Source organism: Festucalex cinctus, chromosome 7, assembly GCF_051991245.1.
Source record: "Festucalex cinctus isolate MCC-2025b chromosome 7, RoL_Fcin_1.0, whole genome shotgun sequence".
Classification (NCBI taxonomy): Eukaryota; Metazoa; Chordata; class Actinopteri; order Syngnathiformes; family Syngnathidae; genus Festucalex; species Festucalex cinctus.
In genome coordinates, this window is record NC_135417.1 from 1438640 (window position 1) to 1455421 (window position 16782).

Sequence of the window (16782 nt, forward strand, 5' to 3'; positions counted from 1 at the left end):
GTAAATACGTTTGTTTTTTTTTTTTAATGTTTCAAGTGTGAAAGAGTGAAAGAGTTAACAACATGTACGTTTTCATAAACAACAAAGACAATTTCAAGTTTTCAAAGAATCAAAAGTAGGTTTTCTAACAAAAATACAGTTATAAAAATTAAATTAAGAAATAATGGCAAATGAAAGAAAAAAGCCACGTTCGATATTTTTTTTATTTTATAGAATTTTTTTAGTTTAATTGAAACTAGTGTAAAATCAATACAACTAATTTAAACGTAATTATAACTCTATTACAATATAACAAATAAAATAAATTAAAAATAGAAAAAAAAGGCAAAATCTGCAATTTAATTGTGGGAATGCTGAAGCATTCCCACATATGTTATTGTGATTTTTATTCTCCACACTTTTTTGCCACCTAACAACTCCCACATAATACTTCCAATTCACATTGTTTAAATTTCAACTAGCTTCAAAAATTCACGCCTCCCGGGGTAGTCTGATTCCACATTACTTACAGTATTTGCACAATTTAACATTTAATATCAACTTTTTCCAATTCATTTTCAATGGGACAGTCATTGAACTTTTTCGACCTATCACTTTCATCCCCCAACTTCCATATATATATAACCGATCATCATTACCAGGAGTCTGATACTACTCGGTGGCACAGTTGGTAAAGCGCATTGTCCAGTAACCAGGAGGTTATAATTTCAAAATTTATCTCTCAATGTGCTTTCAGCATACCCACGCAATTTCTCCAGAAATTGCACTCAGTCTAGTTACAAATACTATCCAATAAAATACAGTAAACCTAAATAATTTATATTACATTATTTTTGCATTCATTTTATTCATCTAAAATACTGTAAAAAGTAAAATTTTTGATTATGCAAAAAAAATGTATGAATGTATGAATAATTTTTGTATTCCTAAAGCTATTGTAAAATTAAGGTATACTATTTTTTTTAAACTGCATTATGCAAACAAAATAAAATAAGATAAAACTATAAGTAAAAAATATATATATAGGGTGATAAAAATGTTGTTTACACAACAAAAGGACACTTTCCAGTGGATGTGGATGAATTCATGTGGACTTAAGTGAGGAAAACCCAATTTCAAGGAAGTTTTTTTTTTTTTTTTTTTTTTTTTTTTAAGGTAAATAACCAAATTTAAAATCTTTGGGCTGGTGCTTTTTGTGGGCTTCAGAAAGCTGACATGTCGTGTAGCATTGTGCTAACATAATAGAGAACAACCGAAACAAGTATTCAGACAAACACAAGATTTAAGAGTGTGGGTGCAGTAAGTGTGTCGGTGCTGATTCAATTTGTGTGCAACAAAGTGCGTCGGTGGAAAAAGTGCCAGAGACAAAACACAATCCAAGAAACAAACAACTAAAGACAAGAGTTAGTATTCAACCCTCCACTGCAATGTTTATGAGTCAACAATAATGCTTAGATTGTACAGCATGTGTATAACCTCCGTGATGTCTATATGTCTTTTATGTAAATAAAATATATGATAGCTATGCCGAGAAATGTTAAGAATGTAATTGATGTCTGTCTCTATATAAATGATATATTTGTTGTCTGTATGTATGTTACGAAATCTCTGTCTTGTCTTAGATGTCAAAATGCCCATTGAAAATGACGTCTTACCGTGACTGTTGCATCTTGCCGTCTCCACCAGGCGTCCGTCCTGGTCGTAGCAGACCATGGCCTGGTATCGGTAGCCCTGCCCGCACTCCTTGACGTCTCCCGTCACCTTCAGCCCCAAGGCGCTCTCAGCGCGGCCCCCCTCGGGCAGGATGCAGTCGGACCAGTTGCCCACCGGCTGGGCGTTGTACTTGTCGCACGGGCAGTACTGCGTCTCGCTCAGAGGGTACATCTGCGTGTTCTTGCACTTGTCCTTCTTCTTGCTTCTTCCTGTGGGCGAGGACGTGACGTTATGTGGTCATTTTAATTCTCTCTGGTTTATGTTTAGTTTGTACAGTACTGTAAGTCAAAGCAAAAAAAATAATAATCTAAGAGGCTTACCGATCAACGCCCTCTTCCGGGTTCGCACCCCCACGCAGTCGGCAGAGCAGGACGAGAACTTGGACCAGTTGGTGAGCTGGCAGTCGTCCTGGCAGGGCAGCTGGCAGCGCTGGGTGAGGGCGGGCATGCTGCGGGCCCGCTGCAGACACTCGCCAACGTCCACCTGCGTCCCGTCCAGCTGCCGACACGACACGGCTGGATGCAACGCAGGACGCAATAATAGGGAGTCAAAGGAGACATTCACGTCATAGACCCATTACCATAGGGGGGCAATTAGGGCAGAAGGTTTCAGTTCAAGAATATACAAAATTTTCCGAAAAACATCGCAAAAGAGAAAATAGTGTACACTGAAGTACACTCGTGTTGTTATTAACAGCAGAGAATATCAAAGACACTTCTAGTCTTCAACATATGTGTACCTAATGTACATTTTTCACAAACAGACAATTTAGCCCTCCATGAACCAAGCCTATGTTTTTGCAAACAAGAAATTGTCCCCTCTTAAAATAATTGCCAAAGTCATTTTTTTGCAAAAATTATTATTTTTTGCCACAATCATCTACTCATGATGCAAATGGTTCAATTTATTGTGTTACCTGAAAAATGAGAAAAAATGACTTAGGCGATTATTTTAAGAAGGCGTCGAAAAACGAATTAGTTTCAAACAAATCTCGAGTGTTTCTGTAAACTTTAAAGACAATTTTGCATCTTTAACAAACATAACATACGTTTTTGTTAACCTGACAATTGAGTTCTTAACTAAGCTGATTTCTGTTTTTATAAACATCAGACAATTTATTGTTCATTGAATCTATTGTCTTGTAACATCAAAGACTTTTATGTACTTAATTGAACCCAACATGAAACGTGTATGCTTTAAAGACATTTCCGTCTTTTACAAACCTTAGGTATAATTTCATAAACATTAAAGAGGAAGTCAACCATACGCAAAAAATTCAATTACTAGTAAGGTTTAGCGTCCTTTTAACGTCATTAACTGCGCCACACAATGCATTATGGGAACAATATATATGCAAAACAGGTGGCTTTAACATGTCTGGAACGTATAGTGGCAAACGCGTTCCATTTGCATTTGTGTTATTTTTCGGAACAATATCATTACAGTTGAGCTCCGTAATTGAGGGCTGGGCCACGAAAATCTGCATATAAATGACGGCAATCGTTTTTAAATCATATACCGTTATTTCACCGATGCGGTCCACTTGGTAATATATTTTCCTCCAATGGCCCCTGAGCTAACATGAGTTTGACACCCTTGATTTAGAAAAACTAATATACTGTACAATTACAAAACCATCAAACAATTTCAATGAGCCACACTTAATCTACGTGTTCACAAACATCAAATCCAAGCTTTTAGTTATTACTTCTACTTCTGGTAACTGTTTTTAAGCCTCATTTTTTTTGTATACAGTACAGATTCCAAAGTTCTGAAAACATTTAATGCATATGAGCAGAGTTGTTCTGACATAAGGGGAAACATGGGCGCATATTCTCAGCCTACACAGCTGCGGCGAGGCCAGCGAGGCCAGAAGCGAGGGCTGGAGGACGACTCTGGAGGAGAGAGTTCTACAAGTCCACAAGGTGAGTGAGTGTATAGGACGCCTCAACGGCCGCGGGGCTCACTCTCGAGTGGACGTCGGTGTACCCGAGAGAGCCTTTGGACGTCCTCCGCCTCTCAGCAGCCACGGAGGGCAACTTATAAGTTAATGAAAATAGAGCGCTGGACATACAAAAAGCCCTCCAGTGCCGAGCTGCATTCAATAAAGGCTGTGTGCGATTTGTGTTGCGGGGATATTTCGTTGACAGATCAATCTTTAGGCCCATTGGCACCGTGCACATCTTTTGGAGGTCAGCTTTTATCCTGCTCGCTCCCGGAGGGTTTTGTCTCCTGTCCGTTTCAAGGTAACAAGCGCCACACTCTGTGGGGCGGACGTCAAATAACTCAAAAGATGGAGAATGCAACCTCCAAAGTGTTCGTTGACTTAAAGGGGAAGTCAACCTGAAACATTTCTTGACAATAATATGTTATATGTGACCTCACTAGTCTAAACATGACATTCTGATTAATATTACATATGTGGAATATGAGTTATGAACCAAAATCCAGCCGTTTTTATCCATCTCAGGGGGAGGACATTTTTTGTTTTGTTTTTGTTTTTGTACACTCACTCACACAAACACTTACAAACTTACATGGTCTCCCAGGCGGGGAAGCAAACCCACGCCAACCGGCACCGAAGGCAACTGACGGTTCCACTCCTCCACCGGGAGCCCGGGGGCAGCCATTTTGCCCCTTGCAGTCGACTGAAGACGACATCACAGTTGCTCAAGGCTCAGGCAACAACCAATGACAGCTCACCTGTTTTCTGAAGCTGAGCTGTGATTGGTTGTTCCCTGAGACCTGAGCAGCTGTGATGTCATTTTCACTGGCAAAATGGCCGCCTTCTGATACTGATCAAAACTGCAATATTAACCAGAATACCATATTTAGACCAGTGGGGCTGCACAGAACGTATTATTGTCAAGAAAATTTTGGGGGGTTAACGTCCCCTTGAGGTCATTTCCTCTCAAAAACGTATAAATACGTTCTATTTTAAATGTTTTAAGTGTCCCAAGGACGTATATCCATCCATTTTCTTGACCGCTTATTCCTCACAAGGGTCGCGCGGAGTGCTGGAGCCTATCTCAGCCGGCTTTGGGCAGTAGGCGGGGGACACCCTGGACCAGTTGCCAGCCAATCGCAGAAGGATGTATATATTTTTTGTTTTTTGCTTTTATTCTAGAACATACAGAAGGCTTTGATGCATCCTCTATACTGCAGAAAACGGTTGAAGCAGTGGTAGTTATTACAAAGACGGCCAACGGGTGACAGCAAAGTATAAGAGATCAACCAGTGCCATGTTAAAACAGGCTGATTTCCCCACAGCAGATTTGTGAATAATGATGAAACTTAGCTATATTCTAATGCTAATTGCTACAAAACGGAAACAGATAGAAATATACTTTTTCCCTGATGAAATAAGAGACTCTAATCTTTCTTTTGGTATGTTCCATGTTTTTATAGCAAAATACAATATTCTGTGGGCCTTGCAAAATCACTCAAAATCCAGGAAAACTACCAGGAGCAAAGGGGGTTGCTTCAGTGAAAATGGCTGGGAGTGAACGAGACAATAAACTCAATGAAACTGTCACCCCGGTATAAACACATGTAAAAATAATACGACAAAGTTAACCACTTGTAAATAAAAGTGTCATCACTGAACTTAACATGATTTTGTAGAGAGGCTAGAACATTTTTGTAACCATCAACGACAATTTTGAGTCTCCAACAAAGCTAACTGATGTGATTTTCATGCATTTGTTGTCATAAATATCAGAGATGATTTTCAATGAAACCAACTGTTGTGTCTTTCATAGAGACGATTTGAAATGTATTCTTCAGAAACAGCAACAAACCAAAATTTACTAAAAGAAATTTATAAACATCAAAGAGGATTGAGAGTCTTTAGGTTTTCTAAGCTTCAAAGTCAAGTTATCCTTTCACGTACTAAAGTGCTTTGGAGATTCCTTTTTTTGTCACACTAATGAATTCCGGCAAGGAAAGATGGTGGAATATAATATAAGCACTCCGAGTGGTTCTCTATAGGGGCAAGAACATAATGAAAAAATTGATCACTGGGCGTGACCCTTTAAATTGAGTTTTTATAAAAAGCCACCCAGGATTCTACATTTTGCCCACCCAGCCACTATCGTGCCTGGCAAAGAAACAAGATGACGTTTAGCTTCTCACTTCCTGTTCTGCGCCTCCTCGCGAACATCAAGAAGACACCTTTGATTAAAAATGCATGACAGGGGCCTGAAGTGAAGGAAGCAACGAGAACCCAATAATCCAGACTGTCAAGTGAGCCTCCAGAGGCATCATTCCAATTTCCAGGTATGAATATGAGGATTTCAAGATGGTGGCGTGTGTGTTCTTCAGTGGACAGATACTAACAGGAGCACTGACCAACGATTACAACTTAAATTCTCTTTGTTCAACGAAATAATGTAAATTTGTTTCCAGCAGGCTATTGTTTATTTGGAAGCATTATTTTTACTGCATTGGTTCCAATATTTGTTGTTTTTGTGTGTGTCCAATTTCAGATTTCAACCTATATGTGTTGCTATTAGCACTGAGAAATATGGCCTAAAATTAAATTATGATGTAATTTTAAGTGCATTTATTGAGCAGATAAAATGTGCAAAATAGTAAAAAAACAAAAACAAAAAACAGAGATCACATTGCTGATAAATATTTAATACACAATACATTTGTTTTTTATATGTACTGATTCATTTCCAGTTTTCGGCCTTTTATGCTTGCTATGTAGCTGATATATTTTTTATAGACACTTAATAATTTGTTCTACAAGCTGGTTCCACTTCGCTGTAACAGAAAAAGTCTACAGTAGTACCTACGCACCTATTATGTTACTTCACTCATTTAGATTTCACATTAGCTTAGCAGTTAGCATGGCTCCTGTCTTCTCCTGTTACTATTCATCCTGCTTTAGCGATGATGATACTTGTTAAAAGTGTAGCTCATGCACTATAGAGGCGAAGATGAGTAAGAGGTGCGGCTCAACACCATGAAATGAGAAACTCGATAAATATTGATTGTGAACTGGATGATGCACCTGGTACAGTTTTGTGCTGTTCTACAGGTATTGTATTTTTCTGTAGCATTGATGGTTTCTACAATTGTGTTGACATAATAGTAGAGGTACAAAGTGTTCACTGAAGGCTGAGGAAAAAAAAATACCCCCCCCCCCCACCACCACTATTGTATTTGTACACAAGGTATGTGTGTAAAGAATGTATATGTACCTCGTGTTTGAAGTCCCGGCCCGCAGTTCTCCTGAGCGCCGGGTCGGTCCTGCCTGAGGAACCACGGAACCAGCTGGCACTTTCTCCACTTGTGGGATTTCCACCTGGAAGGGATCATAATATGAGATATACTATACGGTCAACCCACGCATACCTGCAGTCGCTAGTAATAAATTCATAGATTCCCTTTTTTCCCCCCATGTGGAGCTTATTTTCAGCCGCCACTATATCATGGATTTTTAAGGGATTTTTTTTACAGTACATGAGCAAGTCTGAATTTAGAGTGGTATGGCACATTAAATAAGACAACAATAAAACAGTTTTTGTCACACTTTCTTCACTGTACAATGTAATGTCTGCGTATCTGTTGCTAAGGGTAACACTTTCACATCAATGCTAATTGTTAGCCCATAAGCCAATGGAGTTTCCCATTTTATGTTAGCATTAAGATAGTGGAAGTAATGTGATTGTGACAATAACCTTCAGTTACGAGTGGCGATAAATCGCTTTAAGCCTATTTTTTATTTATTTTTTAAGAATATTCACGAATTACGTACGGTATTGCCATTATTAAAATGAGTTAAGTCACCTGTTCACTCTTTAAGTCAAAGCAAAAAATAAATAAAAATAAAAAAAATAAAAAATAAAAAATCGAAGGCTCATATCTCAAAGGCCTCCCAAGTTGGGTCACTTGTATCTCAAGACATCAATATAAAATGCACTTGCATTCAATTCACTGGCAGTACCAATTGCACTGCGGTGAACCGAAAGCAAACATGACTTGATGTTGCCACGTGACTTTGAGGTCATCAAAGACAAGCGATCTCCGTGTTTACTAGCGCGCCGCCTTGGAGCGAGCGCACAAACAAACAGGCAAGGAGGCAAGCCTCATCAAACATGCTCGCCGCATGACTGTAACTTAATTAGTCATCTCGACACACGTCCCTTTGCACACATCACTTTTTATTACACCTGACAACGGGCCCAAACAAGGTGCCATGCTTCTATTAATACACACGCCTGCACACACGCACACACTGCAGATATTTCCAGTGATGTGAGAACCATATTTGCACATCATATTTGCTCATTTCAAACCTTAACATTTGCTTGAAACCCGAACCCAAGCGTAATGGCCACCGTGTAGAAAAATGTGATTTCCAGTCGTTTGTGTTTACCTGAAACCGGGACACGTTTGTGGTGGCTGACATTCTCGCTCCTCCTCCAGCACTTCAGGACAATCCTGACCTCCATTGGAAGGCGCCTGGATGACCAGACGCTTCCTGTATTGTTTGGTCTTCACGGCGTTACCAGCTGAGATATGAGAAGAAGAAATGATGGGGAGGATGTCAAACAGGATAAACTTCAGATTTTGGAACACAAATATCTGAAGAATTGATTCTGAGCTGCAAATCTAACTGGACAAGTGACAGGACAAAAACGGTGTCTGATGAGCTAAAGTTAGCTTCACAGGTACACAGCATCAAAGACAATTTACAGTACGTGCGTAAACAGATGATTCGCATCCTCAATTAACCTAATGTACGTCTTTGGAGAACTGACCATGTGGTTTCGTAAACATCAAAAAACATTTACAGCATGTTTGCAAATATCAAAGAACATTCAGAGTCCTGAAAAAAATATTCTGGTAACTGTCAAAGAGCAGTATTTGTAGCCTTCAAAGAAACTCAAAAACTCATTTTGGGAAATATTGGAGGCCTAACAGTCCTTGTCAAACCTAATTGCATGCATTTGATCATGTTTATACAAATCAAAGCCATGAATGAACCAAACAAATATGTTTTTGTAAACAGCAAAAGAACTATTTTGAATCTTAAATCAACCTAGTGTTCACAATTTATAAACGTCAAAGATAATCTCATAAAATGCATCCAAGTGTACCTAATAAATTGGCAGGTGCGTATGCATTTATCGACCACGATGAAGCGGCGTCCAATTAAAATGCAAAGTTATTGATGCCACGCGGTCGTCGCCTTCGACGATAACGAGTGTTAGTGTGACCTCAACCTGAGTAGGTTTTGCTTGGACAGCAGGGAAACATCAACCACATCTTTGCTGACATGCGGTGGGAAAAACCAGCAAGTTCATCCAGAGGTCGTCGATCTGTCAAATTAATTACGGCGTAAGAAGGTACGAGTTCGCGGGGTTGACTAGCTAATGAGTCTGATGCTGCCTCTTCTAGTTTGTGACATCAACCAATAACTCAAGTCAAAATGTCCTCGTAAAATTGTACACTATATTAAAAGATGTCCAATAATTTGAATAAAACTATTTTTGTAAAACATCGTTAAATTAGAGTCCTCAACAAACCTGTTTTCATTAACATAAAAGACATTTTAGAGTATTTTTCTGTAAACATGAAGGGCAATTTAGAGTTTTCAATTTGTTTTTGTAAAACACCGACTATTCAGCCTCCATTCAACATCAACATTGGTGTTAATTTATAATTAATTTATAGTCCCTTCTATACCTACCTATACTATTCATCTGTTTTCATAAACATCAAAGAACACTTTCAATCCTTCATAACATTTTTGCGAACATCAAAGGCAATCAAAAGCGCTAAAAGAGAATATAGTGCGTGCATTTTTGAAAACATATGCAATAAACCCAATGTATGTGCGCTTCGAAACATCAAAGGCAATTTAGAGTCATTGAATGAATGAACTGAATGTTTTTGGCAAGTATCAACGACAATTAAGTCCTTAAGAAATCTATTAAAACCAAACAAAAGTATTTTCCTTTCATTTCCATTAAATTTTAAACACCATAGGCAGTGTACCAAATCTATCGTAGATATTTTTGTGAACATCAAAGACAAGACGAAGAACAGTCAGTGGCCCGATTGTACGAGCTGACTTGCTCCAGAAAGCATTGGATAAATAAATCTGTCTAAAAAGTGCGTCAAACAAAAGCATATGTCCTGGAACAGAACATACGAAGATAAATTAAAAAAAAGAAAAAAATCTGTCTGCTTTCCAGCCATGCGAATGAGTCATCATCAGAGAAGTAATCTGAGCTCAGAAGCAATTTCTTTTGTTTGCTTGGCGTACCTGCGTCACAGGCATCAGGGCAGGACGTCCAGTCGCTGAAAGGGGTCATGATGCAATCTCTCTTGCAGGGCAGCTGACACTGACGCACTGTACTGGGCCGAGGAGCGTCTGGACACCTGCGCACAGCCACCGATGCAACAAACTTAAAAAAAAAAAAGACAAAAAAACAAAACAAGTCTCCCCTTCCTTAACAAGAGCAGAATATGTTTAAAAAGTGTAATTTACTTTCTGTGTATTTAAAGCCGCAGGGGTATAGAGAAAAAAAAATATTGTAGCATATTTTTGGTATCTAAATCACAGATTTCATGTTTTCAATCTTTCTTGGTGCAGACTCAATCATTCAGTCATTCAGTCCTTGGAGCAAAAGCAGAAATATTTATTAGCATCTGCCTGCTGATTAAATTGCCTTTAAGTATCAATGCCACTTAATTACTGTCATTATCATCAATGACAAGTAGCAGCAGCTAATTAGGCTTCCTGGAAAGCACACATTTGATTTTTATTTATCCAAGCGTGGCTGCAAAGGAAAGATATCACTCGGGAGAGCTAAAGTCTGTCATCATCTTTGTTTGTTTTTATTTTATTTTTTGACTTTTTTTTTTTAGCAATTTATTCAGGCGTTTCATTTTAAGCATCTGTCTCTCAGCACCGCATTCTCCTTGTTTTGTCATCTAAATGTCGCACTAATACACACATTATGTCTTTCAGTTTTTAATTTGTCTACCAGACAGCGCTGCTATTTCCTTATTCAAAGCATGCAGCAAACCTCCTTTTACTGTCATCTGTAGGGAGCCTTGCAATGGAAATTAAAAGTGTAGGCCTTATTGATGTTGCATAATGTGTATGTAAAAAGAGACCTAGTATATATATTTATTTCTATTGACTAAGGTATTGTTAATAACTGACAACAGGAGTAAAATACATTTTAGGAATAAATAATAAAAAATGTATATCCATCCAGTCATTCATTTTCCAAAATGATCATAATTAATTAATTAAATAAATAAATAAATAAAATAACATACAAATAAAACAACAACAATAATAATAATAATAATAATAATAATTATTATTATTTAGGCAGTACTAATTTTCACTTTTGGATTTATTTAACCATGTAAGGATGCATTTAAAATGATAAATTGATAAACAAATTAAATTACATTTTTTAATTTTCATTCTATTTTTTTTAGTTTTAATAAAATATTTTTGTATTTGTGTTATATTTGTGTTTTTCATTTATCATTTATGTATTTTTCATTTCAAATTTGCATATTTTTTTCATTAATATTTTTGTATTTTCATTTCACAATATACTTTTGTATACAGCGGAGCCCCCGTTCACCAACCCAACCCGTCCGATATTTTATATTGGGAAAAAATAAATAAATAAATAAATAAATAAATTGGGTGGGTTGGGGTTTACATTTTTATTTAATGTTTTTCTCCCAAGGATTTCAATGGGAATGAATTATATGCAAATTTTCAATATTCATGGGCTTGTATTATTAATATGGTTATTATTCTTATTAAAAGTGTAAGTTCCCTTTAAACAAAACTCCTTGTAAACAGAGCAGAAGCAAAGAGAATGTACTTTTTGGGGGGCACCTGTCCCACGTTGACACGCACGCACATGACTTTTCTCGTCTGGACCCCCTTGGAGCAGCTCCCAAGGCCCATCGCCGCCCCCGCCGAGGTGGCGTTGAGGGGCGCGGATGAGGGGTCCTCGGTGCAGGGCCCCCACGGGCCCGTCTGCCAGTGGTACACGGTGCAGGCGTGCTCGTTGCAGTTGCGGACCTCCTGCAGCGAGCTGCTGTTGGGGCACATGGCGCCACCTTGAGATGAGACACAGTTACGTTTGTCATGGGACATGTACTGGCACAGGCTGCTATACTGAACTCTACAGCGAAGATACGTTCCATTTCCACTTTTTCCGTGATATAGAGACCATTTAAAAAATATTTTTTATAGTACTACCACTCCCACACGCGTTAAACACAAACTTATTAAAAGACACTTTAAAAGTATTTCTTAGTGCCTGTTCTCGCTCCCTTGCTGTCAAGAAACGGGGGACTATCACAAAACTTCACTCTCCAAATTAGAGGCAAAGCGTGCTTGCTTCAAGCTGTTAAGTCCCTCCCAGTTGAAGTTTATTGTTAATTTGACAATAAACCAAAAGGAATTAAAAATTGTAGAATCAAACAAAAAACTGTTGAGCGTATCCTACCTTTGATGTTAACAATTTTTTGCCTTTTTGGCTTATTATCACTATTGCTCATGTGATCATAACCGTTCTTCTTGTTTATTTCATTTATGTAGTTTTCAAAATTTTGGATTAATTTCTAAGTGTGCACAAATCCAGAACCAACATCCACGACTACAACTATTTGTCTATTTACAGCAAATATTTACCCAAAAGTTCTGGAAATTTGGGTACCCGTGAAAGACCTTTCAGAAAATAAACACAGTTAATCAATTAAGTCAATCAATCTAGTAACAATCTACGACAAAACGAGCAACAAACACTTGTCAATCCCACCACCATATTTGGGAAGTGCTAACATGCTAACCAAGCTAACTAGAGGTTTCAAACTAGTCTGCTTGCGTTACCCTCTATGACTGTAATCCAGGCCACAACCATGGCAGTGACTGTGAGTGAGGACACACAAGACAAACACACACTTGTAATCAGAGAGGACAGACAGGAAGTGATGTCGCACCCTCCCCATAAAAAGTTTGAGATATTTTGGAGGGTAATTCAGGGTGAAATTAAAATCAGGGTTTCCCCCAGCGTTTATAAGCCTAGCGGAGTGCCAGGCTTGAAAAGTGAGCAGAAAAGTGATGGTCACGCGATATTCGAGAACTCACCCTCCCCGGCGTTGTAAGCCAGAATGGACCGCGTCCTCATCTGCTTCCCCTCCACGGTCTTGCTGGAGCAGGTCTGCGAGCAGGTAGACCACGGCGTCCAGTCGCTCAGCACGCAGTCCCTGGAGCAAGGCACCTGGCAGGCCACGGGATCCGGAGGTGGTGTGGACGAGCACAGGCTTTCGTCCACCGGCTCTCCTGAAAGACCCGGTCACACGGTCATGGATTTTGCTTCTAACGTTGTGGTATCATTTGTTTTTGATCTGTTATAATAGTAGCATATTGTTTGATTAAATATCATCTAATTTTGTGTAGTATTTTTTTAGCATCCTGAAATAGTTCCTAATATCTTAGTTTTTTTTTTAAACTATTTTCCATCTATTGTTTTTTAATATTTTGGTATTATTTATCTCTATAAATGTTGGTATTTTCTCTGCTATTTTTAACTCATTCACTGCCTTTGACGGAAAAAGACGTCAAATGATGCATTTTTTTGCTGGTCTGGCAATGAATGTGTTAATAAATAACTTAAAAAAAAAATAAAAATCAAAGTGGCCCTTGCAGCTTTCTATTTTTCTGTCTGTGGCCCTCAGAGGAAAAAGTTTGGACACCCCTGCTGTACATTATATCAACAATTTATAATTGCTTCATTGATTTTTACCACGTTTAAGAGAAAATTAAGAGTCCAGTGGCCCTAGCTGACACATTTTCGTAAATGTACGACTATTCAGAAGCTTCAGTGAACCTACATTTTTATAAAACAACAGAACAAATCTCTCATGAGCATTTCTAAACATGTTACAGTGTTCATTAAACCTCAAAACATCACAGAAAATGTAGTGGCTTGACTATATCTAAATGAAGACTATTTAAAGTATAACAGTTTAAAATCTACATTGAATTTAATGTATGTGTTTTCATAAATATCAAAGACACTGTAGATTCAATGACATAGCTAAACAAGACAATTTAGACTAGAGTCTTTTGTAAACTTAATCTGTGAAACAAACAAATAGCAAAGACAATTTAGAGAATTTTGTAAGCATCAAAGACAACTTGGCTTTTGAAATAATGCCAATCAACCAAAAAACAAAGACAAATTTGAGTCCTCTGTGGACTTCGGCTATATGTATTAATAAAAATCTAAGCCAGTTTTGTCCTCAGTTAACCAAATGTATGTTTACCTAAACAAAGACATCTGGAGACTACAAAATACAGAAACATGATTAGAATCCAGTTAACCTTACATACATTTTCTCATTAATGTACACGGAATGATTTATCATCTTCAGCAAACAAGCGTTCGTCAACATCAAAGACAATGCTGAGTTTCAGTCCGTCCTTGGAAATTCCAAGCAGATGTGCATCACTCAAGCTTGAAAAATCCCAACGAGACAAGGAGACCATCTCTATCTTTAATGAACAACCTTCACTTGTTGCCCGTGTGACCTTTTCTCTCTCAGAAGAAGGGGTAAAAAATTCCAAAGAAGAAGAAAATCCATTTTCATCCGACAGACGGGGGATCGGAGGCAAGCAGATCAATCTTTGTGGTTTGACGCTGCACTGGAGGCAACAAGGACCAATCCATTCACGTGACGGGTGATAACATTTACAAGTGAACGACACTAACGCCGGCGAGTCTTTCATGAGACGAAATAAAACAAAATGGCCAGTAAACGATACAAAAAAAAGTAGCGATAAAAGTCACGAGGGGAAAATGCTTAGAGGATGATTTGATTTAGTGGTAAAGTTAATTGCTCGTGGAAGGGAGGAGGTTCGAGTCAGCGTTATGGCGGGTGGCGAGTTGGAAATGTTGTGTCATGCATAAAAATCATCAAAGCAGGGAAGACTTTTTCATGAAAAGATGTATAGCCCTCTTTTTTTTTTTATAGCCCATTCAGCGGCGCAGAAAAAAGCTGGACTCTTTTCCAAAGTGATCACCTGTTACTCACACATATATATATCTTACCATCCATTTAAAATCTTCTGTCAAAATATCATAAAAATCTATGTCACTTTAGAGTCTTTGATTAGCCTATTATAAAATATGCAAAGACAATCTAGAACATCACAGGGAATGAAGAGAATTCAATAAACCTAAGGTATACATTTTCTTAAACCACAAAAACAATGGAGAGACTTGAACCGAGGTACACATTTTGTTAGGCAATTTAGAATTTTTAATTAACCTAAAAAGATAAAGTTCAATGTAAATTAGTGATTTTCATGAATAGCAAACACAACTTTGATTGTTAAATAGAATTAATGTAGACTGCCAAAAAATAAAAAATAAAAAATCAAGCTCATTTCTTGCCTTCTTTGACCCCAGACATCGAGCATCAACAATGAAGAGTCTCCCACGAACCCAAGATACACATTTTCATTAACATAAAAAACAGACTGGAGGATTCAACTAACACAAAGTACACATTTTTATAACTATCAAAGACAACCTCAAAACTCTAAATGGGCCATAGGTCCAAATTTCTGTACAACTTTGTCTTTAAAGATTCAAACACACGAGGTTTTATTTTGGTGACTAGTGCATATGTGGCACGCCGTGCAGCATAAATCTACACGTAGGTGTGTTAGACTGTGTGTTGGTAATTCTCAGACATTTTTTTTTTTTTTTAATGGGTGATTATTACTGTTGAGTCTGTGAACAGAGCTGAATCCGATACCTTTATTAAATCCAGAATGAGCTGGTAATAACCGCTGGTGACTGAAATATGTCCACGGACCTCATGTAGCTATCTCCACACCCAATTTTTTCACGTGGCCGAAAGTGTCAATTTTGAGCATTCAACCATTTAGTGTTTTTTTTTTGTAAACATCAAAGACAACACAGAGTTTCAATTAAATCAATTTACATGGTCATCGTTGAACCTTTTTGAACCGGAACATCACAGACAATTTACTTCAAAGAAGCAAATGCAATTGTTTTGATACACATACACAAGTCAATGTCAAGCTTGCGTTAAAGCTAAACTATAACTGTCTTGAGGCCGCGATCTTACCGTTGCTGTTGACGCACTGGACCCGAGCGAGCTGTGTTCCAGGCCCACACAGCTTTTGATCTACGGGCGCACATCGCTCCAGGCCGACTTGTCGCCAGTCGTAGCAGCTGGGCTGGTCGCAGGGCAGCGCCTCCACGAGGTGCGGGCAGTTGGCAGGGCCGCCCGTGGGCTCGTTGGTGATCTGCCGCTTTCTCAGTTTGAACCCTGCAATACAGACACCGAATCTAAAGAACACGGTTTGCTGTAGGTTATATGCGTTTTTGGAATTGACCTGATTTTCTTAACATCAAAGTAGTATTCGATGAACCTAAACATCAAAGTGAACTTTAGGTGAATTTAACGATGTTTTCATAAACATCAAGGTCAATTTTGTGCCTTTGATTAACTGTGTCAATTGGAGACTAGTATATCTAAAGTATTTTGTTAGAACCATCATATTCAAAGAATATGAGTGATACAAGATGATGTCTCAGTCACTTTGCGTCAGAGGTGGCAAATCCAGGCCCAGAAAGTAAAAACCCTGCCACAGTTTGGCTTAGGCCCCTGATGCTCGCTAGCTGGCTTCCTAGCAGGTAAACGAGCACCATGGGCGTAAGCTAGCTCGGGAGCTAGCTAGCTAGCTAGCACCTGGGGCTAAAGCCAAACTGTGGCAGGGTTTTTACTTTCTGGACCTGGATTTGCCACCTCTGCCTAGCATAAGGCCTACATGTTGGAGTGTACACAAACAGATTTCAATGATTCGAACACACATTTTCATAATCACCAAAAGAATCTTCAGTGAACTTATGTGTTTTCGTAAACATCTTGGTCAATTTGGAGTCTTCAGTGAACATAAATCTACATGTCTTTGTTAACATCTCGGCCAATTTTGAATCTTGACCTTAACATACATCTTTTGGTAAA

At 38.3% G+C, this 16782-nt stretch overlaps 1 protein-coding gene across 1 annotated transcript in view; it reads right to left on the bottom strand.

The window, feature by feature from the left end:
* thsd7ab (thrombospondin, type I, domain containing 7Ab) overlaps window positions 1-16782 on the bottom strand; it is a 126861-nt gene that overhangs the window by 27112 nt on the left and 82967 nt on the right. The window contains exons 12-19 of the mRNA XM_077527223.1: window positions 15880-16083; window positions 12866-13060; window positions 11592-11832; window positions 9998-10113; window positions 8102-8237; window positions 6924-7027; window positions 2034-2228; window positions 1656-1922 (exon numbers count right to left, since the gene is read on the bottom strand). Coding sequence (XP_077383349.1) covers window positions 1656-1922; window positions 2034-2228; window positions 6924-7027; window positions 8102-8237; window positions 9998-10113; window positions 11592-11832; window positions 12866-13060; window positions 15880-16083 — 1458 coding nt within the window. The remainder of the gene's footprint in view (window positions 1-1655; window positions 1923-2033; window positions 2229-6923; window positions 7028-8101; window positions 8238-9997; window positions 10114-11591; window positions 11833-12865; window positions 13061-15879; window positions 16084-16782) is intronic.